Genomic DNA, 20,615 nt, shown 5'->3' on the forward strand with positions numbered 1-20,615 from the left:
AATTAATTTAGAGAGGGTCTCAGGTGTCCTTTACTCCTGAACCGAAGCAATCCTTTGGCCTTAGCCTCTCAAGTAGCACTTGTCTATTTACCTTTTGAGTGGTCATATTAAAGAGAGTCCCACTCCTGAGGTGGCAAGGTGGCTCAGTAGTTAAGTACTTGCTGCTCTTGCAGAAGACCTGGGTTCAATTCCCAGCACCCACATATTGGTTCACAACCATCTGTAACTCCAGTTCCAAGGTATCCAGTGCCCTCTTTTGACTTTTACAGACAGAAGACATGCACATTTTGTACAGATATACATCCAGGCAAGACTCATACACATAAAATAAATAAATATTGAGAGAGAGGAGAAAGGAGAAAGAGAGTCCCATTCCAGACACACTAGTTAATTATTTATTGGATTATTTAGACTATGAAGTATAAAACTAAGTATAAAACTTAGTAAGTAAGGCTGGGAATGTAGCTCAGTTGATAGAGTCCTTACCTAGCATGCACAAAGCCCTGGATATGATGTCCAGATCTCATAGACCAGGTGTGCAGCCACACATCTATCACTCCAGTACTGGGGGATAGAGGAGGAGGGTTAGAAGTTCAAGGCTGCCCTTTGCACAGAGTGAGTTGGAAGCCAACCTCAGATACAGGAAGACCCTGTTTTGGGGTGGGATGGAAACCTTAATATTGGAAAGATCCTACCTAGTTAACAAAGGAAGAGAATCAGGATTTCTGACACTGTGACAGATCACTTAGCTGTCTTGAGTTTTTCTATTCTTTGCGTATGTGACGTATCTCACATGATTGTTGTTTAGCGCAATCTAGGTCTTGTATGTAAAGGGCTTAAAACTCTAGCTTATAATTGTCATCATAAACAGTTCTTTACTGCTTATAAAATTTCACTCCCTCTTATTGCTACCGTAATGTGTTATTTGCCGTGGATATTTATAGCCCTGGTTTTACCGATCTTCCCATAAACCTACAGTACAGTTGACCTAGTGTCTGAATGGGGTCCAGTCCTAAATCTGCCTCCATTCACTATAATTCTGAGTAAGTTAGAAATTCATGTCTTCTCCCTTGTCTTGGTTAGGGTTACTGTTGTACTGATGAAACACCATGACCAAAAGCAAGCTGGGGAGGAAAGCCTTATATTTCCATACTGTAGCCCATCACTGAAGGAAGTCAGGGCAAGAGCTCTTAGCAGGGCGGGAACCTGGAGGGGAGAATGACCCACAGGGCTGCTTACTGGCTTGCACCCCATTGCTTGCTCAGCCTGCTTTCTTATGGCACCCAGGACCACCAGCCCAGGGATGGCGCCGCCCACAGTGGGCTGGCCCCTCCCACATCAATCACTAGTTAAGAAAATGCCCAACGTGCTGGCCTACAGCCCGGTCTTAAGGAGGGAGGCATTTTCTCAGTTGAGGCTCTTTTTGGGTGACTATAGCTTATGTCAAGTTGACCGACTAGCCAGCACAGCTCTGAACATTAATTACTTCCCCTCGCTATAAAATGTGAGGAGCAACGGGTGGGGGCAGATAGTTTTGTAGGCCTTCATATAAGGTCTCTGTGAATGTGCTTCTCCTTGTACCCTGCCTCCTTCCTTAAGCTCAGAGTACCTCTCTGGCTTCTTAAAGTCCCAGGTGCGCAAGTTGCTTTAAATAATTATATAACTATCTACTGTTAAGTAATTATGCTGAAGCTATTTTTGTGAACACTAGTGTAACTCCCCTTTTCAGTTTCCTAGTAACAAGTCCCTGGAGCATCTGTGTTGTTTTAGCACGGGGCTTCACACTTACTAGGCAAGTATTCCTCCACGTGCTGTGTCTCCAGCTCTTTCCGTTTTGAGGACACAGATACTGTGAAGAGGAAACCCTTACCTGACACTGGCTGATGAGTAGCAAAGCATAATGGGAAGTGACTGTCCCCCTGAGACACTCTCCTTCAAGGGTTTGCCAGTCTATGAAAGATGTTGGCCCACTGGAAAGATGAGAGTGAAAATAATGTGTTTGGAAGCAAGGAGCCCTTGACATCTCCCCCTGGCCTTCGCAGCTACCTCCTGTTTCTGGGTTTCTGCTTCTCGGTCCTTTACCTGCAGAGGACCGCCCCCTTTAACCCTCTTCAGTTCTGAGCCTGGTTCAGGAAGAGGCTCATTGTCTGCTTCTGAGTGGGATTTTAGTTCTGATTGATTCAACACTTGACCGTGACTTCTGATTACTAAATGTAGTCGTCATTTTTACCAACTCGAAGAGCAGCACTGACTCTCAGTTTCTCCTCACAGGATGGAGTGCTGGTGGATGAATTCGGACTGCCGCAGATTCCAGCTTCCTAGACTTCCTAGACTTGCAGGATTCCAGCACGTGATGTAAAAAAAAAAAAAAAAAAATACATATTCTGGGACTAGGAAATATTTCCCAATTTGCCAAACAGATTTAGGTTTCTTTCCTTTCTTTGAAGGAAAAGCTAATTACACTGCTCTTGGATTTTAATTTTTTTCCGTTAAGAAATTCATTGCTTGGGGGAAGCTGTCTTTTACTAAAATTTGATTCTTTTTTTTTCTCTTAGGAAAGACTAACTGAAAAGTCCCTTTGACTTTGTATGACTTGTTTTCATTCATTAACAAAAATAAAACCAAGGAGATGAGCCTATACATTCTACAGTAGTATAAGTGCAGTCTCAGTGTGACTTGATACACTGATAAGATAAAGATTATTAAAGAGATTGAGACTGTTGATAGTATGCTTCCAAACCGTTGTCTCTTGTGGTGTTATAGGTGGGTTTAAGTGACGGCTTTTTTTGATAGGTTTTGCTGTGTCATGTGAACAAGTCATTGCTGTCTAATGTTGGAATGAACTGTCACTACTGTATCATGAGTTGCTATTTTGATCCCATGGTTCCCTCAGTATTATAGCCTGACTTGTAATGAATAATGGATATTTCTTGATATTTAATGTATAGGACATTTATTTATACTCAATAAATATTTTTCAAAAGGATATAATTGTAATATCACTTCAGCCTAAAACCTCCACTACAGAAACCAAACTTAACCAGCAGCATTGACATAGAGAGGAACAGGTAGCGAGCGGTCTTAGCGCGGGTTTGGGTGTATCATTTCTTAGCTACTGTTTCTTACTAGTACAGTTGCTAGTCCTAAGAACTCGGTTAACTTTGATGTAGCGCGGGTTTGGGTGTATCATTTCTTAGCTACTGTTTCTTACTAGTACAGTTGCTAGTCCTAAGTACTCGGTTAACTTTGATGTGCTATTCTCCCATGAGGCACTAACAGTGAAAAAGAACCCAGAACTTCCTCCTTTTCTTGTGAACTACCTACACTACCGATACATACAGTAAGTCCAACTGCTGCCTGATTTCAGGGTCTTTATTATTTTGAAAAGTTGCTGTGTATGGGTGTTGGCCTGCGTGTGTGTCTGTGCACCGTTTGTGTGCGGTGCCTCACAGAGTCACAGACAGGTGTGAGCTGCCGTGTGGGTGCTGGGAATTGAACCCGGAACACTGAGCCGTCTCTCCAGCTCCTGGCTTCAAGGTCTTTATTATATCTCTATGCGGTGGTTAACCTTGTCAGCCTGATGGGATTTAGACTCACATAAGAGACAGGCCTCTGGGTATGCCTGTGAGAGATTATCTGGATTAGGTTCACTGAAGTGGAAAGGCCCACCCCGTTGGTGGCATGACTCTATGGGTGGGGTGCTGGGGTGAGAAAAAGGAGAAAAGGAGCTGATCCCAAGGGTTCACCACTCTGTGCTTCCTGAATCCTGATGCCTCAAGCTTCTGCCCCCGTGACTGCCCCACCATGATGGACTGTACCCTCCAACTGTGAGCTAGAATAAACCCTTGTTTTTTTTGTTTTTTTTTTTGTTTGGTTTTTTTTTGTTTTGTTTTTTTTTTTTTTGGTTTTTCGAGACAGGGTTTCTCTGTGTAGCTTTGCGCCTTTCCTGGGACTCACTTGGTAGCCCAGGCTGGCCTCGAACTCACAGAGATCCGCCTGGCTCTGCCTCCCAAGTGCTGGGATTAAAGGCGTGCGCCACCACCGCCCGGCAACCCTTGTTTTTGAAGTGGGTTGTCAAGTAGCTTGTCACAGCAGCCAGACAAGGAGCTAATGCATCTTCCTTCTTCCCATTCAGCTTTGAATCCGTCCACCCCTCTCCCTCCTGGCTTGGCGGCTCGTGTTGTCATGGACACCAGCTTTTCATGTTTCTGCAGATGAAACCAATAAACATTAAACATAGTGAATCCCGCTTGTTTCGAACTCCGTAACAGCCAGGGACTATCGAGCAGTAAGGGAGGGCCTTCAGACACTCACTATCTGGTTACAAGTGATAGGGCACACCTGTAAACCCTCTCCATGCCCACAGTCTTTCTCAAAAAGTCTTCCGTGAGCAAATGTACAATGCATAGCATAACTTCCTTCAAGCCTTTCTTGATTTTCCTGCCTTGTCTGAATTTTTCTACGTATCTGGTTACTTAGTCTCTTCCATGGACTCTTCTTTCTCACTCAGCCCCTGAAATGTTTTTTCTATTTTTTTAAATTTTATTTATTTATTTTTGGTTTTTTGGAGACAGGGTTTCTCTGTGTAGTTTTGGAGCCTGTCCTGGATCTCGCTCTGTAGACCAGGCTGGCCTCGAACTCACAGAGATCCACCTGCCTCCGCCTCCCGAGTGCTGGGATTAAAGGTGTGCACCACCATCTCCCGGCTGAAACAATGTATGCTCTTGAGTAATCTTATGCCTATGAGTTTCAGGGATCACTTACATGCTAATGACTCAGAATAATTGTCAGTAGCCTTACCCTCCTCTTCTCATTTTCAATTCTGGGTGTTCCCCTTTTAATGTCTATGATGGTTAGCTCTCATTTTCAATTTGACACAGCCTAGAATCCCAAGGGAAGAGAATCTTAATCAGGAATTGCCTCCATTGGGCTGGTCTGTGGACAGGCCTGTTGACTTTGTCTTGAGTTAATTGATAAGAGAAAACCCAGGCCTCTTTGGGTAATGCCATTCCTAGGCAGGGATCCTGAAATGTGGAGAGACTGATCAGAGCACAACCAAGCATGTATGTATGCATTCAGGATTCTCTCTGCTCTTGACTGTGGATAGGGTATGGCTACTGCTAGAAGTTCCTGCCATGACCTCCCCACAAAGATGGACCTGGAATTGAGCCCAAATAAACTTCTCTCTCCCCTAAGTTGTCTTTTGTCTGGGTGTTTCATAACAGTAACAGAAATAAAACAAGAAAAATATCCTGACATCCAAAATCTAATATATCCAGCGGATACCCATTGTCATTATTCCTAGGACTTCTGCAGTCACATGACTGACTGTGCAGTCAGCAGTCAGGGCCTTATGTCCTCCGTAATCCATGCACAGTGTGGTCATGCACGAGGTGTGACCATGTCATCTGCGCACATGCGTGGCACAGCTAAGTAAGCCTACATATGCATGTGTGAGGTGACCTATAAAAGCAGGCTCTCCCCATCCCGGCTCTCTCCCTCTCCCCCACCCCCTGCACCTTTCCTTTTGGCAGGCCTCCCACCTCCATCCTTCCCCTTCTCTAGTAAAAACTCTTACATTGGGTTCCATTGTACCTCGTGTTTTCTTGTGCCCAGTAAATAACACCAAGAAATAAATAACAGCCATTGCCTGGGATTATCTCAGCAGACATTCTTTCTTCCTTTCATTTTCTCCCTTTTTTAATGGGGTTTTGCTATGTTATCAAGTTGGTCATCCACTATTATTTCTTGTGACTGATTGTCTTGGCACGTTTTCTGAAGGTGTAACAAAATACTGGGTAGATTAGAAGCAACATGTTTATTTGACTCACTCATAGTTCTGGAAGCTAGGAAGTCCAAGTCTGAGGGGTTGTATTTGGTGAGGGACCTTCTGGCTACATCATAACATGGAGGAAAACATCACGTGGAGAAATGATAAGAGAGACAGTTTGAAAACAAGTAAAACCTCCACTGCTCTAGTCACAACCAATCCACTCCTACAATGATGACCTTAATCCATTCTTGAGAGCAGAGCCCCTGTGGCCTGACCCCCTCTTGAAAGGTCCCACCTTTTAGTACTGTTACAATGGCAAATTAAATGTCAACACCGAGTTGGAGGGGTTTAAATTTCTTATTTAATAACTTCTTTAATAAACATTCCATCTTTAGCCTTAGTGTCAATACTTTCGTTGTTTAGTAAAATGCAAATTCATGGCCTTGCAGTAGTCTAATCCAAGGCTTCTCAGTGGATTCTCATCGACGTTGCCACCCAGGATGCAGTGACCGAGTACAGAGCACACTCGTTCCCTAAAGCTCCTGCATGACTCACATGGTTTTGTCAAGTAGGATTTCTGGAACAGCATATGAAGGAGTCAATACTTTGCCTCATCTGGAATGGTGTTGTCTGCTTCATTTTAATTTTCACCACTAGTTGGATAGGGTGCTCTTCCTAGAAGAAACTGTTCCCTCTGGAGACATGTTCTTCTATTAGTTCCAGTTGGAGTCTCAGGCGAAAGCAGCCCAGGCTGTGGCTGTGGGGGTAAGCCTGGGTCTGCAAAGGCTTGCAGCCTCACAGTGTCTGTGTCTGCAGAGGACACAGAGTGCTTTTCAAAGTGGCCTCCGCTGCTTGGAGATGTATTTCTTTTCTGCGTATTGATCTTGATTTATTCTCATTTCCGAAGTAACCTTTGTGGTACTATTTCATTTCTTTTAGAAAGGTGAATTGCTTGAATGAACAGGAAGTTGTCTTTTATCAAAGCGTGGCTGCAAGCTTTCTGACTCTCCCTTAAATAGCTTTCTCCTCACCAGCCCACGGTAGCCATACTGCACTCACCTCCAAGGTCTTGTAATTTTTAATTTTTGATGGGTCACATTTGGCTGTCCACATACACCATGTTAGTCCACCAAGTGGCAGTCAGTCTACCTAAGTCTTCACAGTTGGCTGTGCCACAGTATTCGTTTCTCCTGACCTCTGACTGTCCCTCTACAGCCCCCTGAAACCCCCTCTCTCTACCCCTGGAGTGTTAGTGTTCGTCAGGATTCCAGGTTTTATCCACCGTACTTTCTTTGCTCGATTGTTAGTGAAACCTCAGCCACCCTCGTGCCTTCACTGCTGACCTCCAGACCTCCACTGCTGACCTCCAGACCTCCACTGCTGACCTCCAGACCTCCACTGCTGACCTCCACTGCTGACCTCCAGACCTCCACTGCTGACCTCCAGACCTCCACTGCTGACCTCCACTGCTGACCTCCAGACCTCCACTGCTGACCTCCAGACCTCCACTGCTGACCTCCACTGCTGACCTCCAGACCTCCACTGCTGACCTCCAGACCTCCACTGCTGACCTCCACTGCTGACCTTCTGACCTCCACTGCTGACCTCCACTGCTGACCTCCAGACCTCCACTGCTGACCTCCACTGCTGACCTCCTGACCTCCACTGCTGACCTCCACTGCTGACCTCCAGACCTCCACTGCTGACCTCCAGACCTCCACTGCTGACCTCCACTGCTGACCTCCACTGCTGACCTCCAGACCTCCACTGCTGACCTCCACTGCTGACCTCCAGACCTCCACTGCTGACCTCCAGACCTCCACTGCTGACCTCCACTGTTGACCTCCAGACCTCCACTGCTGACCTTCAAACCCATGCTTCTAGCTCAAGTCTTCCTGAGTTTCTGAATCCTACTTGTTTTGTTTTTAAACTTCCTTGAGAATTTTATGTATGAGTACACCATATTCATATGATTCGCACCCCCATCTCCCTGCTTCAGCTCCTCCCATATCCCCCACTCTCTTGAACTCATGGCCTCTTCTATAATGATCATCTGCATAAATATGTATAACCTACTAAGTCCATTAGTGTTGCTCACATGCACGTGTGTAGGGCTGAACACTTGAGATTGGATAGCCTGTCGGGGACTCATCCTTGGTGACAAACGTTTCTCCCTCAGCAGCCATTGGCTATCTACTGATCCTCATGTAGTGGGGGAGCCTTGTGAAATTTCCTCCATTCACAGTGGTATGTCAACTGGAGCTGTCATTATGCAGGTCTTATTTAGGCAACCATATTAAAATTTCATAAATGCAACATCTCTGTCCTGTCTAGAAGACACTAACTTATAGCAAGCATCCACCTGGTCCTCTCTTAAAATCTTGATGCTCCCTCTACCGAAATGATCCCATCGGTATAGAGATTGTGTTACAGATGTACCCCACTGGGACTGGGCACCCCATGGTCACTTATTCTTTACATTTTAACCAGCTGTGGATCTCTAGTAGTTTCTGACAACTCCAAATGTCCAGCTCTTTGCCAGACAGTTATTTGGCTGTCCCAGACTCACACAAGCACCTCACAGTCACATGGCAAAGACAGCCCATCACTTTCTCTAGACCCAAATCTCTGCTGTTTTCCCTTCCAACTAGTGAAATCATTTTCCTATCATCCAGACAGAATGCTCTAGAGTTGTCTTCAATGCCTACGTCTTGCTTCATCCTACATAGCCAATAAACCAATAAGCCTTGGTTTTAAAAAATCACATTATCTATTATGGGGGCACATGTGCCACTGTGTGCATGTGAGGCACAGAGGACAACCTGCAGGAGTCAATTCTCTCCCCCCACCATGGAGGTCCTGGGGATTGAACTCTGGCTCTCAGGCTTGGTAGGAGATACCTTTATCCCCTAAGTTATTTCACTGACCCCAATCCTTGCTTTTAACTCCTAAATGTTTCTCAAGTTCCCTTCTCAGTTTTCAGTGGCCTAGATGTATCTCATATAAGCTTTTGGAATGAATGACCTGCTCCCTCTTATGCACGATTTTACTTCCTTGAATCCATCATGTACAAATAATCTTTCGGACACATATGTGTGTGAGAGTGTGTGTGTATGACTGAAAATCACTAACAGCTCCCTGACATCACAACTGCCTGTAACTCAAGCTCCAGGGGATCCAATGCCTTCTTCTGGCCTCCAAGAACACCTAGACAGAATGTGGTGTACATTCATACATACACACACTCAGACAGGCACACTGAAACACACACATCTTTAATCCCAGCACCTGAGAGGCAGAGGCAGGTGGATCTCTGTGTGTTTGAGACCAGCCTGGTCTACAAAGTGAGTTCCAGGACAGCCAGGGCTACACACAGAGAAACCCTATCTTGAAAGAAACAAAAAAAGGAAACAAACCAACAAACTGGCTTAAGGTTACCCTGACACATTGTACTGTAGAAGAAAGAGGTTATGGGAACTTTGATAGTTGCAGAATGGAAGAAGTCATAAGTCAAAGCTTTGGTCTAGTACAATGGTGGGGATATCAGGTAGGTGGGTAGCCATCACAGTATCAGGGTGACCCATCTCCTTCCTTTTGGACACCAGGGCCACCTACTTGGTCTTGATGGAGTTTTAGGGACCCAGCTCTCCTTGTTCCCCTATGATAGGGGGACAGCCTTACCAACCTCACCAAACCCCACCACTTAATTGTATCTTTAGAGGTTCTCACCTTACCCATCCATCCCCTTGCTGAGAAGGCACCTCTTGGCCAAAGTGGGAGCCTCTATTTCCTTCTCTCTCCCAATCCACTTGACCCCAGGCTCGCCAACCCTTCCCCTCCTCCAAATCACGTGATCAGACACACCTCCCTTGCCAGCCTCCCAGGTGCCTCCCTAATTATGGGTCACCCCAAACACTTCTGTAACCAAACATAATCCTCCTCTCATCATCCAACTACAAAACCCTTTCACTCCCATCCAGGGCAAAAGCGGATGTCACCAGCCTGCCTGGTCCTGGTTGTTTGGAAAGTTTTGCTGTCTGTCTATATGTGCAGATGGGTCTGTGTTTTCTGGTGTGTCTAAGTCTTGTGGCAAACAGGAAACCAGAGATGGAAATGGTTCTGGCTCAACTGAATGTATGAATGATGGTGACCACCACACGTTTTGTTTCTGACTGGTCTCCTTTGAGTCTGCAAGCTTTCTGTATTCTGTGTTGATTGGTTTTGTTTCTGCTTTCTCTCCTCCGCCAGCTGCCAGCCATCACCGCTAGTGCTGCTTGTTTTGATGGCCAGGGCTCAGAATTTATCTCCGAGCCTTCTAGTCACTGGATTCAGTTTAACAGGGATTCAAACGTCCTTTGAGTGTGGATAATATTAAAGTTGTCCCCCTTTATTGGAAAGCTGGCTCTGAGGTTTGGTTATGGCTCCTCCTCTAGACCCAAGCATGTTTGTTTAAAAGTTTCCTCCAAAATCTTTGTCCTGTGTCAGGCTGGCCACCGGACTGTGACAGAGAAAGAAGAGCAGAACAGAACAAAAGGCTCTCCAGGAACTTGCTGACTGCTCTCAGTAATAACTCCTCGTGTCGGTGGTAAATGGTTAGATGGGGGGGTGTGGAAGTTTAAGAAAGTTCTGAGGGTCCAAGAAAGTGTTTCAAGGTCTGTAAATCCAAGTTCTGAAGGCGTAAGAAAGTGAATTAAGGTAATGAAAAACATGTTTCAGATTTCTTCCCCCTAATGCTATTTTATATTAAGATTTCAAAGGTACAGGAAACCTATTCTCCATGGTTCAACCAGACTACTCACCAGCAGGTTGACAAAAGGAGATACTTGTCCCTATAACACCTAAATCAACTTCTAAAACACCTGTCCCCTATGCTTGCTTTCTCTGTGTTCGAACTAGAGATTCCTGTTGATGTTGGCCAGAGACTGATGGAGGCTGCCCTTAAGGGTCCTGTAGGAGGGAGACACGATGCATATTCAGGAAGGAGTTCTACCTTTTATGCACAATGACCACTTAAAGCTGGGCAGATGGCAGGACATGACAAAAAGGCGCTGCCACCGGAGAACACCAGCTCCCGCGATTCGAGCCCTCTTCAGCCCCCCGCCCGTCCCCCAACTCCGCCCAGGCCCGTCGCATTTGTCTGACGTCCCAAACGCGCCATTCCACCGTCTATTTGAGCAGCACCACCCCCGTGGCCGTCCACACGCGCGCAGGAGCGAATTCTCGGCGCCGGAAATCCGGGACACGTGACCAAGTGACAGCGCTCGCTCGGTGGCGGGGCTCGCTTGAGGTGCTGCGGCACAGCACGGGATGGCGGAGGCGCCTCCGGTCTCAGGTACTGTCCGCTTCCCCGCGCGGGACCTCTGGGGTGCGGCAGTGTAGTCAGCAAGGAGATCGGAAGGGGTTCGGGCCCTTGGGGTGGCGAGAGGGGCGCGTGCTGCGCGGGGACAGTGGCTCGCAAGGGCCAAGCCACGCGTGCTGCGCGTCCGGACCCCGCCATCATCTTCCACCGGGTGCTGAAGCTCGGCCCCTGGGTTCCCGAGGAGAGCGGACGGGTCCCGGTGCCCAGCGAGCGGCCGTGGGCGTCCCGCGCCCCCGCGGGGCTCCTTCCGGCCTTCCCGAGGCAGCGCGGCGCGGAGTCCGGCGGGCGGGCGGGCGGGCGTAGGCGAGGCTCGGTAGCGGGCCCTGGAGTCCAGCGAGTTTGCGCGCACGGCTAGGGGTGTGTTCCCAACCTCTCGGAGCGGCGGCGAGCCGCGGGCGCGCGCCAGCGGGGCCAGCCTCGAGGGGTTTGGAACCCCGTTCTGCCGTGACGTGTGTGACCCCAGTCTCAGTTCCCTCATCTGTCAGTTTGGAGGCAGTAAGCTAATTCCCGGACCTTACCTGTTCTGTGCCTGATTGTTGGCTCACTTTCCTTCCTGGAGCTCCTCCGTGGTGGAGACAGCCTCATTTGACTGTTAATATAAGTTATTTCCATTTTATTCCGGGTGTATCGGTAGATCCGGGGTTTCAAATTTAGTGGACAGCGATCAAAAAGAAACATTTAGCACTGGGATATTTGTGCACACTTACCTAACGTAAAAGTGAATCAAGAAACTGGAGAGTTGTTGGTGCTGTGTTTAAGAACACTACCTCAAGCTGGGCGTGGTAGCTCACATCTTGAATCCCAGCACTCGAGAGGCAGAGGCAGGTGGATGTCTGTGAGTTCGAGGCCAGCCTGGTCTACAAAGCGAGTTCCAGGACAGACAGGGCTACACAGAGAAACCCTGTCTCGAAAAACAACAACAAAACCAAACCAAACCGAAACAAAAAACCCTACCTCCTCTTCCAGGAGAACCATGGTCCATTTGCACAACCACCTGTAACTCCAATTCTAGGAGATCTGACGCCCTCTTCTGGCCACCAAGGGTATCAGCACATACGTGGCATATATCCAGTCCCCCTCCTCTCTGTAAGGTGCGGGCGCATCCAAAAAAATTTCTTTAAGTGAACCAAATATTTCAGTGGTCTCAGGCATTGTGGCACACGCCTGTAATCCCAGCACTGGCTGAAGCAGGAGGATCTTTGAGTTTGAGGCCAGCCTAGTCTACATATCTAGTTCCAGGCCAGCCAGGGCTACGTACTGAGCCCCTGTCTTGGAAGGGCGGGCTGAGGGTTGAGGGGGAGAAGCAGTGGTTTCTTTAACTACCAACAACGTACTAACTTTACAATTTAAAAAAATGCTTGTCACAACCCACTCCATAGATTTGACTTCATGGCCTGCTCTTCCTGAAAATCAGCACAGCAACGTGCAGCATTGGCTTGAATTATAGTTGTGCTCCTGACACATCTTGTTAGCACACTAGTAAGGCTGTGCGTGTGTTTGTGTACTGAGCCACAGGTAAGGTGTCCATCCTGGCTCAGTCTAAAGAGTGAGTGGAAGAACACACTGCATTGGTGTACCCTAGACTTGGCTCGGATATAAAAATCATCCTGGGGAGTGGAAAACTTTAGGCAGATACATTATTATTTTCTCTAGGCCTTCACTAGCCCTCTAAACTGAATCTGGTGATCTTCTTACCTCTGACTTACTTCCATACCCGTAGGTATTTGAAGCAGAGTTGAGTGAGGGCTAGTTGTGACTCATAACTTTAGCCTTTAGGACTCTGCACGAGGTTACTACTTCCACTCCCTAAAGCATTTTCTGAGTCCCCTTGTTCAAGAAATCCCTACTTCCTTGTTTCTATAGTCTTTGTCCTTACCTTAACATCGACTCTTGCTCACACACTCCCCAAGCCAGTGGTCCTCAACCTTCCTAATGCTGGGGCCCTCGTGTTGTGGTGACCCCCAACCATAAAATCATTTTTGTTGCTACTTCATAACTGTAATTTTGCTACTGTCATGACTTGTAATGTAAATGTCTGTGTTTTCTGCTGGTCTTACATGACCCTTGTGAAAGGGTCGTGGAACTCGCTTTGTAGACCAGGCTGGCCTTGAACTCTCAGAGCTCCACCTGCCTCTGCCTCCCAAGTGCTGCCCGTGATCAGACTTTTTGCACAACACTACTGTGCTGTGTTTTGTTGGTTCTCTGGTCCCCTTACTTGTATTACAGTGATGCCCTGGCGAGAAGACAGCTCACTTACAGCTCACTTCCACTTCAAATAGTGAAACAAGTGTCTGACTTGTGCCATGGCACAGTTTCCTGATTCATGTGCCCCTTTCCCCTTCCTGTCTCTAACCGTCTTTCTGGAGGCTTCGGCCTAGGTCTAGTGAAAACAACTGTGTATGACTAGGTACAGCATTGTCTGGATCTGTTCATTACTACACAATGTGAAACATCCTTTACCAGGCTATTGGGCAGCTTTACTGACCTTTTTTTCTAGCCCCTCTTTCCATCCTTGCTTCTTCCGTAGCAGGAGAAAAGTGTATAGCACCTCTTGGTACAGTTTACCTGTTCCCACTTTTAAATTTATCTCGTTTCCAGAGTGCCTCTGCCACTCTCTGAGTTTGTCTAAATCCTCTTGCCATTTTGTAAGGCTCTCTACCCCACCCTCAGAACACTGCCTATGTGGAAGTGTTTGGGACAAATCCTGATTGAGTGAGAGGTTTCTCGATGGCCTTTATGATCTCACCAGGCCTTCGCTGTGTCTCTGCTCTCTGCTGTGAGTGTGCACTGTAGGAATAAGCATGAAGTCATGAGTGCTACGTGTCCTAAGTCAGAATTCTGAGCCTGCCTTGGAGTGCCCATGGCCTTGGGCAGGTCACTGTGCTGTAGTTTAAAAAACAAGAATGTGAAGATGACGTGAGTTAATGGGGCTGGAGAGATGGCTCAGCTGTTAAGAGCACTCACTGCTCCTCCAGAAGACCAAGTTTGGTTCTTAGCCCTACACACCAGGTGACTCAGAACTGCCTTAACTCCAGCTCCAGAGGATCTGATAGCTTCCCTTGCCTCAAGACACCCACATACTCATGGTGTACACACACAGATACCTACACGTACACATTTAAAACAGAATAAGGACGTTAACACATGAAAAGTGCCTAGAAGAGTGTGTGGCACATACTAAGTACCTAAAAAGTGCCAAGCCGTAGAAATCCCCAAGTTTTTCAGCATACCCATTGGAGTCTGTCTTCAGATAATTGTAGCTCTAAAAGCAATAATAAGGTATCACTTTAACCACTGTAGGCATGGTATTGCTTTACTTTACTAACTTAGGATCCCTAGTGGCTCCAATGTAGGGATTATGTTCTCCATTACATATCCGAAAACTGGGACTGAGTAACACATTAAAGCATAATAAAGCAGGACATGATAGTGCATGCCTGTAATGACATCACTTAGAAGGTTGAGGCAAGAGGATTTGAAGTTTGAAGCCAGCCTGAGCTATATAGTGAATTTGAAGGCAGCTGGGCTACATAGTGAGGCCTTTTCTCAAATGGCAGAAAATAGGTGATGTAGAACAAACTAAATGGCAGGCAGGGACTTAAATTCATGCCTTACAGACTGTTGATTGCTACTGTAACTGACTTTCTTACTGACTGGTTTGTGTCATTAGGCAAATAGTTTGTCTTCTGTCTCTGTCTGTCTGTCTGTCTGTCTCTCTCTCTCTCTCTCTCTCTCTCTCTCTCTCTCTCTGAGACAGGGTCTTACTGTGTAGCCCTGACTGACCTGAAACTCATTGTGTAGACTAGGCTAGCCTCAAGCTAACAGACATCTGTCTGCCTGCCTTCGCCTCCTGAGTGCTGGGATTAAAAGTGCCCTGGTAGATGGTTTCTTTAGGCTTCAGGAACTGAGCTGGCTGTACTCAGAATCACCTGGTGGGGGGATGAGTAGGCTGAAGTTAAAGTAAGGTTACATTTTAACACTTGGAAATTTTAGAACATGTTGTAGGTGTTACATGTAAAAAGCCCAAACTGTATTCCTTGGGGGAAGAGATGGAGACTAGCCAACTCACTATGCTAATATTGTCTGGACTCTTAGGGGCCATAATAACTCTGAAATAAACGTTGTTATCCTTCATTATAGATGTAGAAACTAAGCCCTAAGCTCATTCAGACTTTAAACCCATTCTAGCTGATTTCAAAGCCTGTTTGCTTGCTATTATGCAATGCTGCTTTAGTGTTTTGAAAGACCACATGGAACTCCTGACCAGTACCGCGTCCCTAAACCTGATCTTCAGTTTTTATTGAGACCAAGTCTCACTCTAGAACCTGGGCTAGTCTCAAATGTTTGATTCCCCTGCCTAGGCCTCTCCAGTGCTCTGATTAGAGGTATGTACCAACATGCTCTGTCTTCTTCCAAGGTTTTGGTTTTGCCTGAGGTTCTCATGTAGCTCAGGCTCTTCTTGAGTTTGACTCCCAAGTGAGGGGATTCAGTGCATACTATCATGCCTGGCTTTGGCTCTCCTAAGATTTTAGGATAAATGCATGTTTGTAGTGCTAGATGGCCTAGGCCATCAGTGGATATCAGTGTGGCCACTAGACATGGGATACTAATCGTCCTCCACAAGGACTGAGAGCCCAACACTTTCACAAGAGACTGATCTCATTAAGCCTATTTTATACACTGTCCTTGAGAAAATAGTTTTACATGTGCCTTTTAGAGTCGTGGGCTTCATAAGTGACACTAATTTCTTACTGGATATCTATTTCTTGTTTCCTAGACACTTTTAAATTCAATACAGATGCTGCTGAGTTCATTCCTCAGGAGAGAAAAAATTCTGGTCTAAATTGTGGGCCCCAAAGAAGACTAGACGCTAATAGGATCGGCAGAAGAAATTACAGTTCCTCACCTCCCTGTCCCCTTCCTAGGCAGGTCCCTTATGATGACATCTCTGCTGTTCATCAGCACAGTTACGCCTCTGGAAGCAAACCCAAGAGTCACCAGGCTTTCTTCCAGGTGTCCAATAAGTCCCACAAGAACCATGGCCTTCAGAATCAGCCGTGGCAGAAACTGAGGAATGAAAAGCACCAAAGCAGAGTCAAGAGAGCCCAAGGGCCCACTGACCAGACATCAGATGCATCTAGTTTAGAGAGCGTGACCAGGTCAGAGAGTGGGACAGACCCTAGGGAGCACAGCCCTTCTGAGAGCGAGACAGACGTGGTTATTGCAGATCCCAGGGGCGCAAAGCCCAAGAAGGCAGCCCAGCTTACGTACAACTATGGCAGAGGACCAAAGGCCAAAGGGAAACTCAAATGCGAGTGGGGAAGCAGAGTGAGCCCCAAGTCTGAGGATGAAACTAGCAGACCTGTGGGCGTTTCCCACGCTGACTTCTCAGATGCGCCCTGTAGAAAAGCTGTAGTGGATGGATGTGTGTCAAGACGGAATGAGCAGAGAAGATACCCACAGAAAAGGCCTCCCTGGGAAGTGGAGGGCGCCCGACCACGACCAGGCAGGAACCCACCCAAACAAGAGAGTCAGCGACATATAAATTCAGGGCCCAAAAACAACATGCCCCCCATTCCAAAGGACAATCTCAGAGAAAGACTGACAAAGCCAGCCTGTGACACTGGGAATCTGGCAGTTGTCAACAAGTCTTCCAGAAGGGTTGGCCAAGAGAAGAATGCTGCACGGAGACAGGACCCCCAAGTGCTTTCTCCTTTCCCCAGAGGCAAACAGAACCATATGCTGAAGAATGTGGAAACACACACAGGTAAGTGCCTGGAGGGGAGGGAAGATGGCGTGATGTGAGTTTTCAAGCAGTACACTCCAATCATTTAGAAACTAGACAATAAAAAGGTAACACAGTGAAGTCTCTGCCTCACTTCCTCCCCTGCTTGGATCCTGCCCCTACCCACTGCTGCCCTCATTGGTACCCTCTTACTCTGTTTTCTTGTTGGTTTGAGACAGTCTTTATAGGTTACCCAGGGTGGCCTTGAACTTGTGCTCCTCCTGCCTCAGCATCCTGAGTAGCTGGTATTACCAGCCTTCACCTCCAGGCCCAGCACTTTTTTGGTTTACTGAGTTTCCTCCACTAAATCATTATGTAAGGGCTTTAAATGTAGCTGGAGACGGTACAGCTGTCTGGTTGTTAGATTCTTTGTGAATTAAGCTAGCAGAAGCAGGACATGGTAACATCCTGTTGCTCCTGTTGATTACAGCTTACATCTTCTCCTCTCATCTTGTTCGCTCCATTGCATTGGTCCTGTCTCGTGTCTTAATTCTTTTCCGTTCATCTTTTGCTCCATCATCTGAGAACAGCTTTTCCAAAACACATCTTGAGCCCATCATTCCTGTCCGGATTCTGTCACCTGGAGATACTGGCTTCTGCTGTCCTCAACAGTCCCATCTTCTGTTGCCATGCTCTATGCCATTTTATTCCAGATCCCTTCCTGTTTTGTTATCCAAGCTCTTGTGTGCGGTTCCCTCTAGCTAGAGTTCCTACCCCTTTAGCTCACTGCTAAATTTTTGTTGTTGTTGTTGTTTGTTTTATTTTTACTTTCAATTTTTTATGTGTATGGCTGTTTCATTTGTATGTATATTTGTGTGCTATGTGTGTGCCTGGTGCCCATGGAGGCCAGAAGAGGACATCAGACCCCCCTAGAACTGAAGTGAGAGCTCATTGTAAGCCACCAATGCTGGGAATCAAACCCGAACCTCTGGAAGAAGCAGCCTGTGCTCTTAAGCACTGAGCCATCTCTCCAGCCCTTTGTTTTTGTTTCTGAGACAGGGTCTCACTATGTAGCCCTGGCTGTCCTGGAACTTGCTATGTAGACTAGGCTGGCCTTGAACTCACAGAAATCTGTCTGCCTCCTAAGTGCTGGAATTAAAGATTTATTTTTGTGTGTGTACACCTGAGTGTATGTAAGTGCATCACTGTGTATGCCAAGAAGCCTTCTGAGGCCAGAAGAAGTCATCAGATCCCCTGAAACTGAAGTTACAGGTGGTCAGGAGCTGCCATGGGGGTGCTGGGAACTGAACTCAGGTCCTTAGCAAGATCAGTATACCACTGAGCCGTCTCTTCAACAATAAACTCCTTTTAGACAGGATTTCGCTGTGCATCCCTGACTGGTTTGGAAGTCTCTATGTAGATTAAGCTGGGCTAGAACTCCTAGAGTTCCTCTGCTCTCCCAAGTGCTAGGATTAAAGGTTTATTCTCCAGCTCCACTAGTAAACTATAGATGTTTCAAAAGCTAATTTAGTTACATATCCAGGGAGCCTTTTCTTATCCTTATAGTATTTATCTGCTCCAGTCCTTAGCAAGCATGTCTTTCTGTATCACTATATATACTTCGTTTCCAAATTTATCACTTGAAACCATAATTTGCACCTTGAATCCCAGCACTCAGGAGGCAGAGGCAGACTGATCTCGGTGAGTTCCAGGACAGCCAGGTCTACAGAGTGAGTTCCAGGACAGTCCGGGCTACACAGAGAAACCCTGTCTTGAAAAACCAAAAAACAAAACAAACAAACAAAAAAAAAACAGAACCCATGATTTGTTTTCCTGACAGCCCTGTCTTAGACTAGTTACGAAGAAGATAGTTTCTTTCCTATGGAGCTCTGACCTCTGGGTGCCAGGATTAAAGGTATGCACCACCACCCCACCACCAGCCCCAGAGGTGTCCCTGTGTAGCCCTAGCCCGGAACTTGGTATGTAGACCAGGCTGACCTTGAACTAACAAAAATCTTCCTTTCTCTGCCTCCTAGTGCTGGGATACCAGACACAGACCACTGTCCTTGGCCTAGATAGCATATCTATCTTTCTTTCTTTTTTCCTTGTGGTGTTCTTGTTCACACAGCTCTTAGTTATTAGTCGGCTCTGACTGTTACACAGAACTTCTGTTGAACTAAATACTTTCCTGCAAGTACTTTCTACCTTTTGGTTCTTCTGAAGAAGCACATGTTCTCTCCGCATAGTTACCATCCTGTCCCCTTCTTTGCAAATAAACCTTTACAGTGTTTACAGTTGTGATATTCTTCACGCTGCCTTGAGTGTGTATTTCATCAAGGCAGAGCTAGGTATGGCAGGGAGCATACCTTTGGTACTAGCACTGGAGAAGACTGAGTTTGGACAAACTGCTACTTAGCAAGGTCTCTGTGTGTATTGGGGGTGGGGGATAACTTCAGTACGGAAGCTCTTCCTTGTGAACTTTTGCCTTATTGGTCTCCTTTTGGTTTGTTGTGAGACTTTGACCTAATCAATGATGTTACCACCTGCCCAGAGCTTTTTTTTTTTCCACTGAGCTCCCCCCACCCCACTCCCACAGTGTTTTTCTGTATAGCCCAAGCTGGCCTTGAACTCAGATCCACCTGCCTCTGCCTCCCTGGCCCTGCATTTATATCAACTTCTTTAAGAACAGCTGCCTTGTCAGACTATGGTGGACAGTGGCGACGCACGCCTTTAATCCCAGCACTCGGGAGGCAGAGGCAGGTGGATCTCTGTGAGTTCAAGGCCAGCCTGGTCTACAGAGTGAGTTCCAGGCCAGCCAGAGCTGTTATATAGAGAAACCCTGTCTCCAAACAAACAAACAACCAACAAAAAGAGCAGCTGCATCCCTTAGTGGTAGTGCATCCCTTTAGTCTCAGCTGCTGTTAGCTGGGCAGTGGTGGTGCATCCCTTTAGTCTTAGCACTGGAGGCAGAAAGCTCCCAAGTGGTGGGATTAAAGGCATGCATCACTATTGCCTGGCTAGTTTTCTGGTTTTGTTTTTTGGTTTTTTGGTTTTTCGAGACAGGATTTCTCTGTGTAGTTTTGGTGGCTGTCCTGGATCTCACTCTGTAGACCATGCTGGCCTCGAACTCACAGAGATCCGCCTGGCTTTGCCTCCCGAGTGCTGGGATCAAAGGCGTGCGCCACCACCGCCCGGCTAGTTTTCTGTTTTTTAAAAACAGGGTTAGATTATGTTCCCTAGGCTGTCTTCAGACTTTGTATGTGGCCTGGCCTGGCCTTGAACTCCTGCTTCAGCCTCTCTAGTGCTGCGATTACAGGTGTGTGCCACCAGGCCAAGTGTTAGCTTTGTGGTTTTGTTGTTTGTTTGCTGGTTAGTTTTTTTTTTTTTTTTTTCTCAAAGCAAACTAACATTATCTGGGAAGTGGGAATTCCAACTGAGAAAATGACTCCATCAGATTGGCCTGTAGGCAGGTCTGGGGGGGAATTTTCTTGATTAATAATTGATGTGGGGGCCTACCCCATTGTGAACAATAGCACCCCTGGGCAGGTAGTCCAGGGACGTATAAGAAAGATGGCTGAGGGCTGGAGAGATGGCTCAGCAGTCAAGAGCACTGGTTACTCTTCCAGAGGATTTGGGTTCAATTCCCAGCACCCACACGGCCAACTCAGAACAATCTGTAACTCTAGTTCTGGGAATTCAACACCCTTATACAGATATACATGCAGGTAAAAAATACCAATGCACATGAAATAAAAATA

At 46.7% G+C, this 20,615-nt stretch overlaps 1 protein-coding gene across 2 annotated transcripts in view; it reads left to right on the forward strand.

Moving 5' to 3' along the window:
- The first annotated feature begins 10,946 nt into the window (after positions 1–10,946).
- The window catches only part of Nfx1 (nuclear transcription factor, X-box binding 1), a 69,345-nt gene continuing 59,676 nt past the window's right edge, over positions 10,947–20,615 (forward strand). Inside the window, exons 1-2 of one of the 2 annotated variants that reach the window (XM_059254126.1) lie at positions 10,947–11,105; positions 15,910–16,899. In XM_059254126.1, coding sequence (XP_059110109.1) covers positions 11,081–11,105; positions 15,910–16,899 — 1,015 coding nt within the window. In that variant the 5' untranslated portion in view covers positions 10,947–11,080. The remainder of the gene's footprint in view (positions 11,106–15,909; positions 16,900–20,615) is intronic. The other variant, XM_059254125.1, reaches the window with a different exon arrangement.

Source organism: Peromyscus eremicus, chromosome 2 (genome assembly GCF_949786415.1).
Source record: "Peromyscus eremicus chromosome 2, PerEre_H2_v1, whole genome shotgun sequence".
Taxonomy (NCBI): Eukaryota; Metazoa; Chordata; class Mammalia; order Rodentia; family Cricetidae; genus Peromyscus; species Peromyscus eremicus.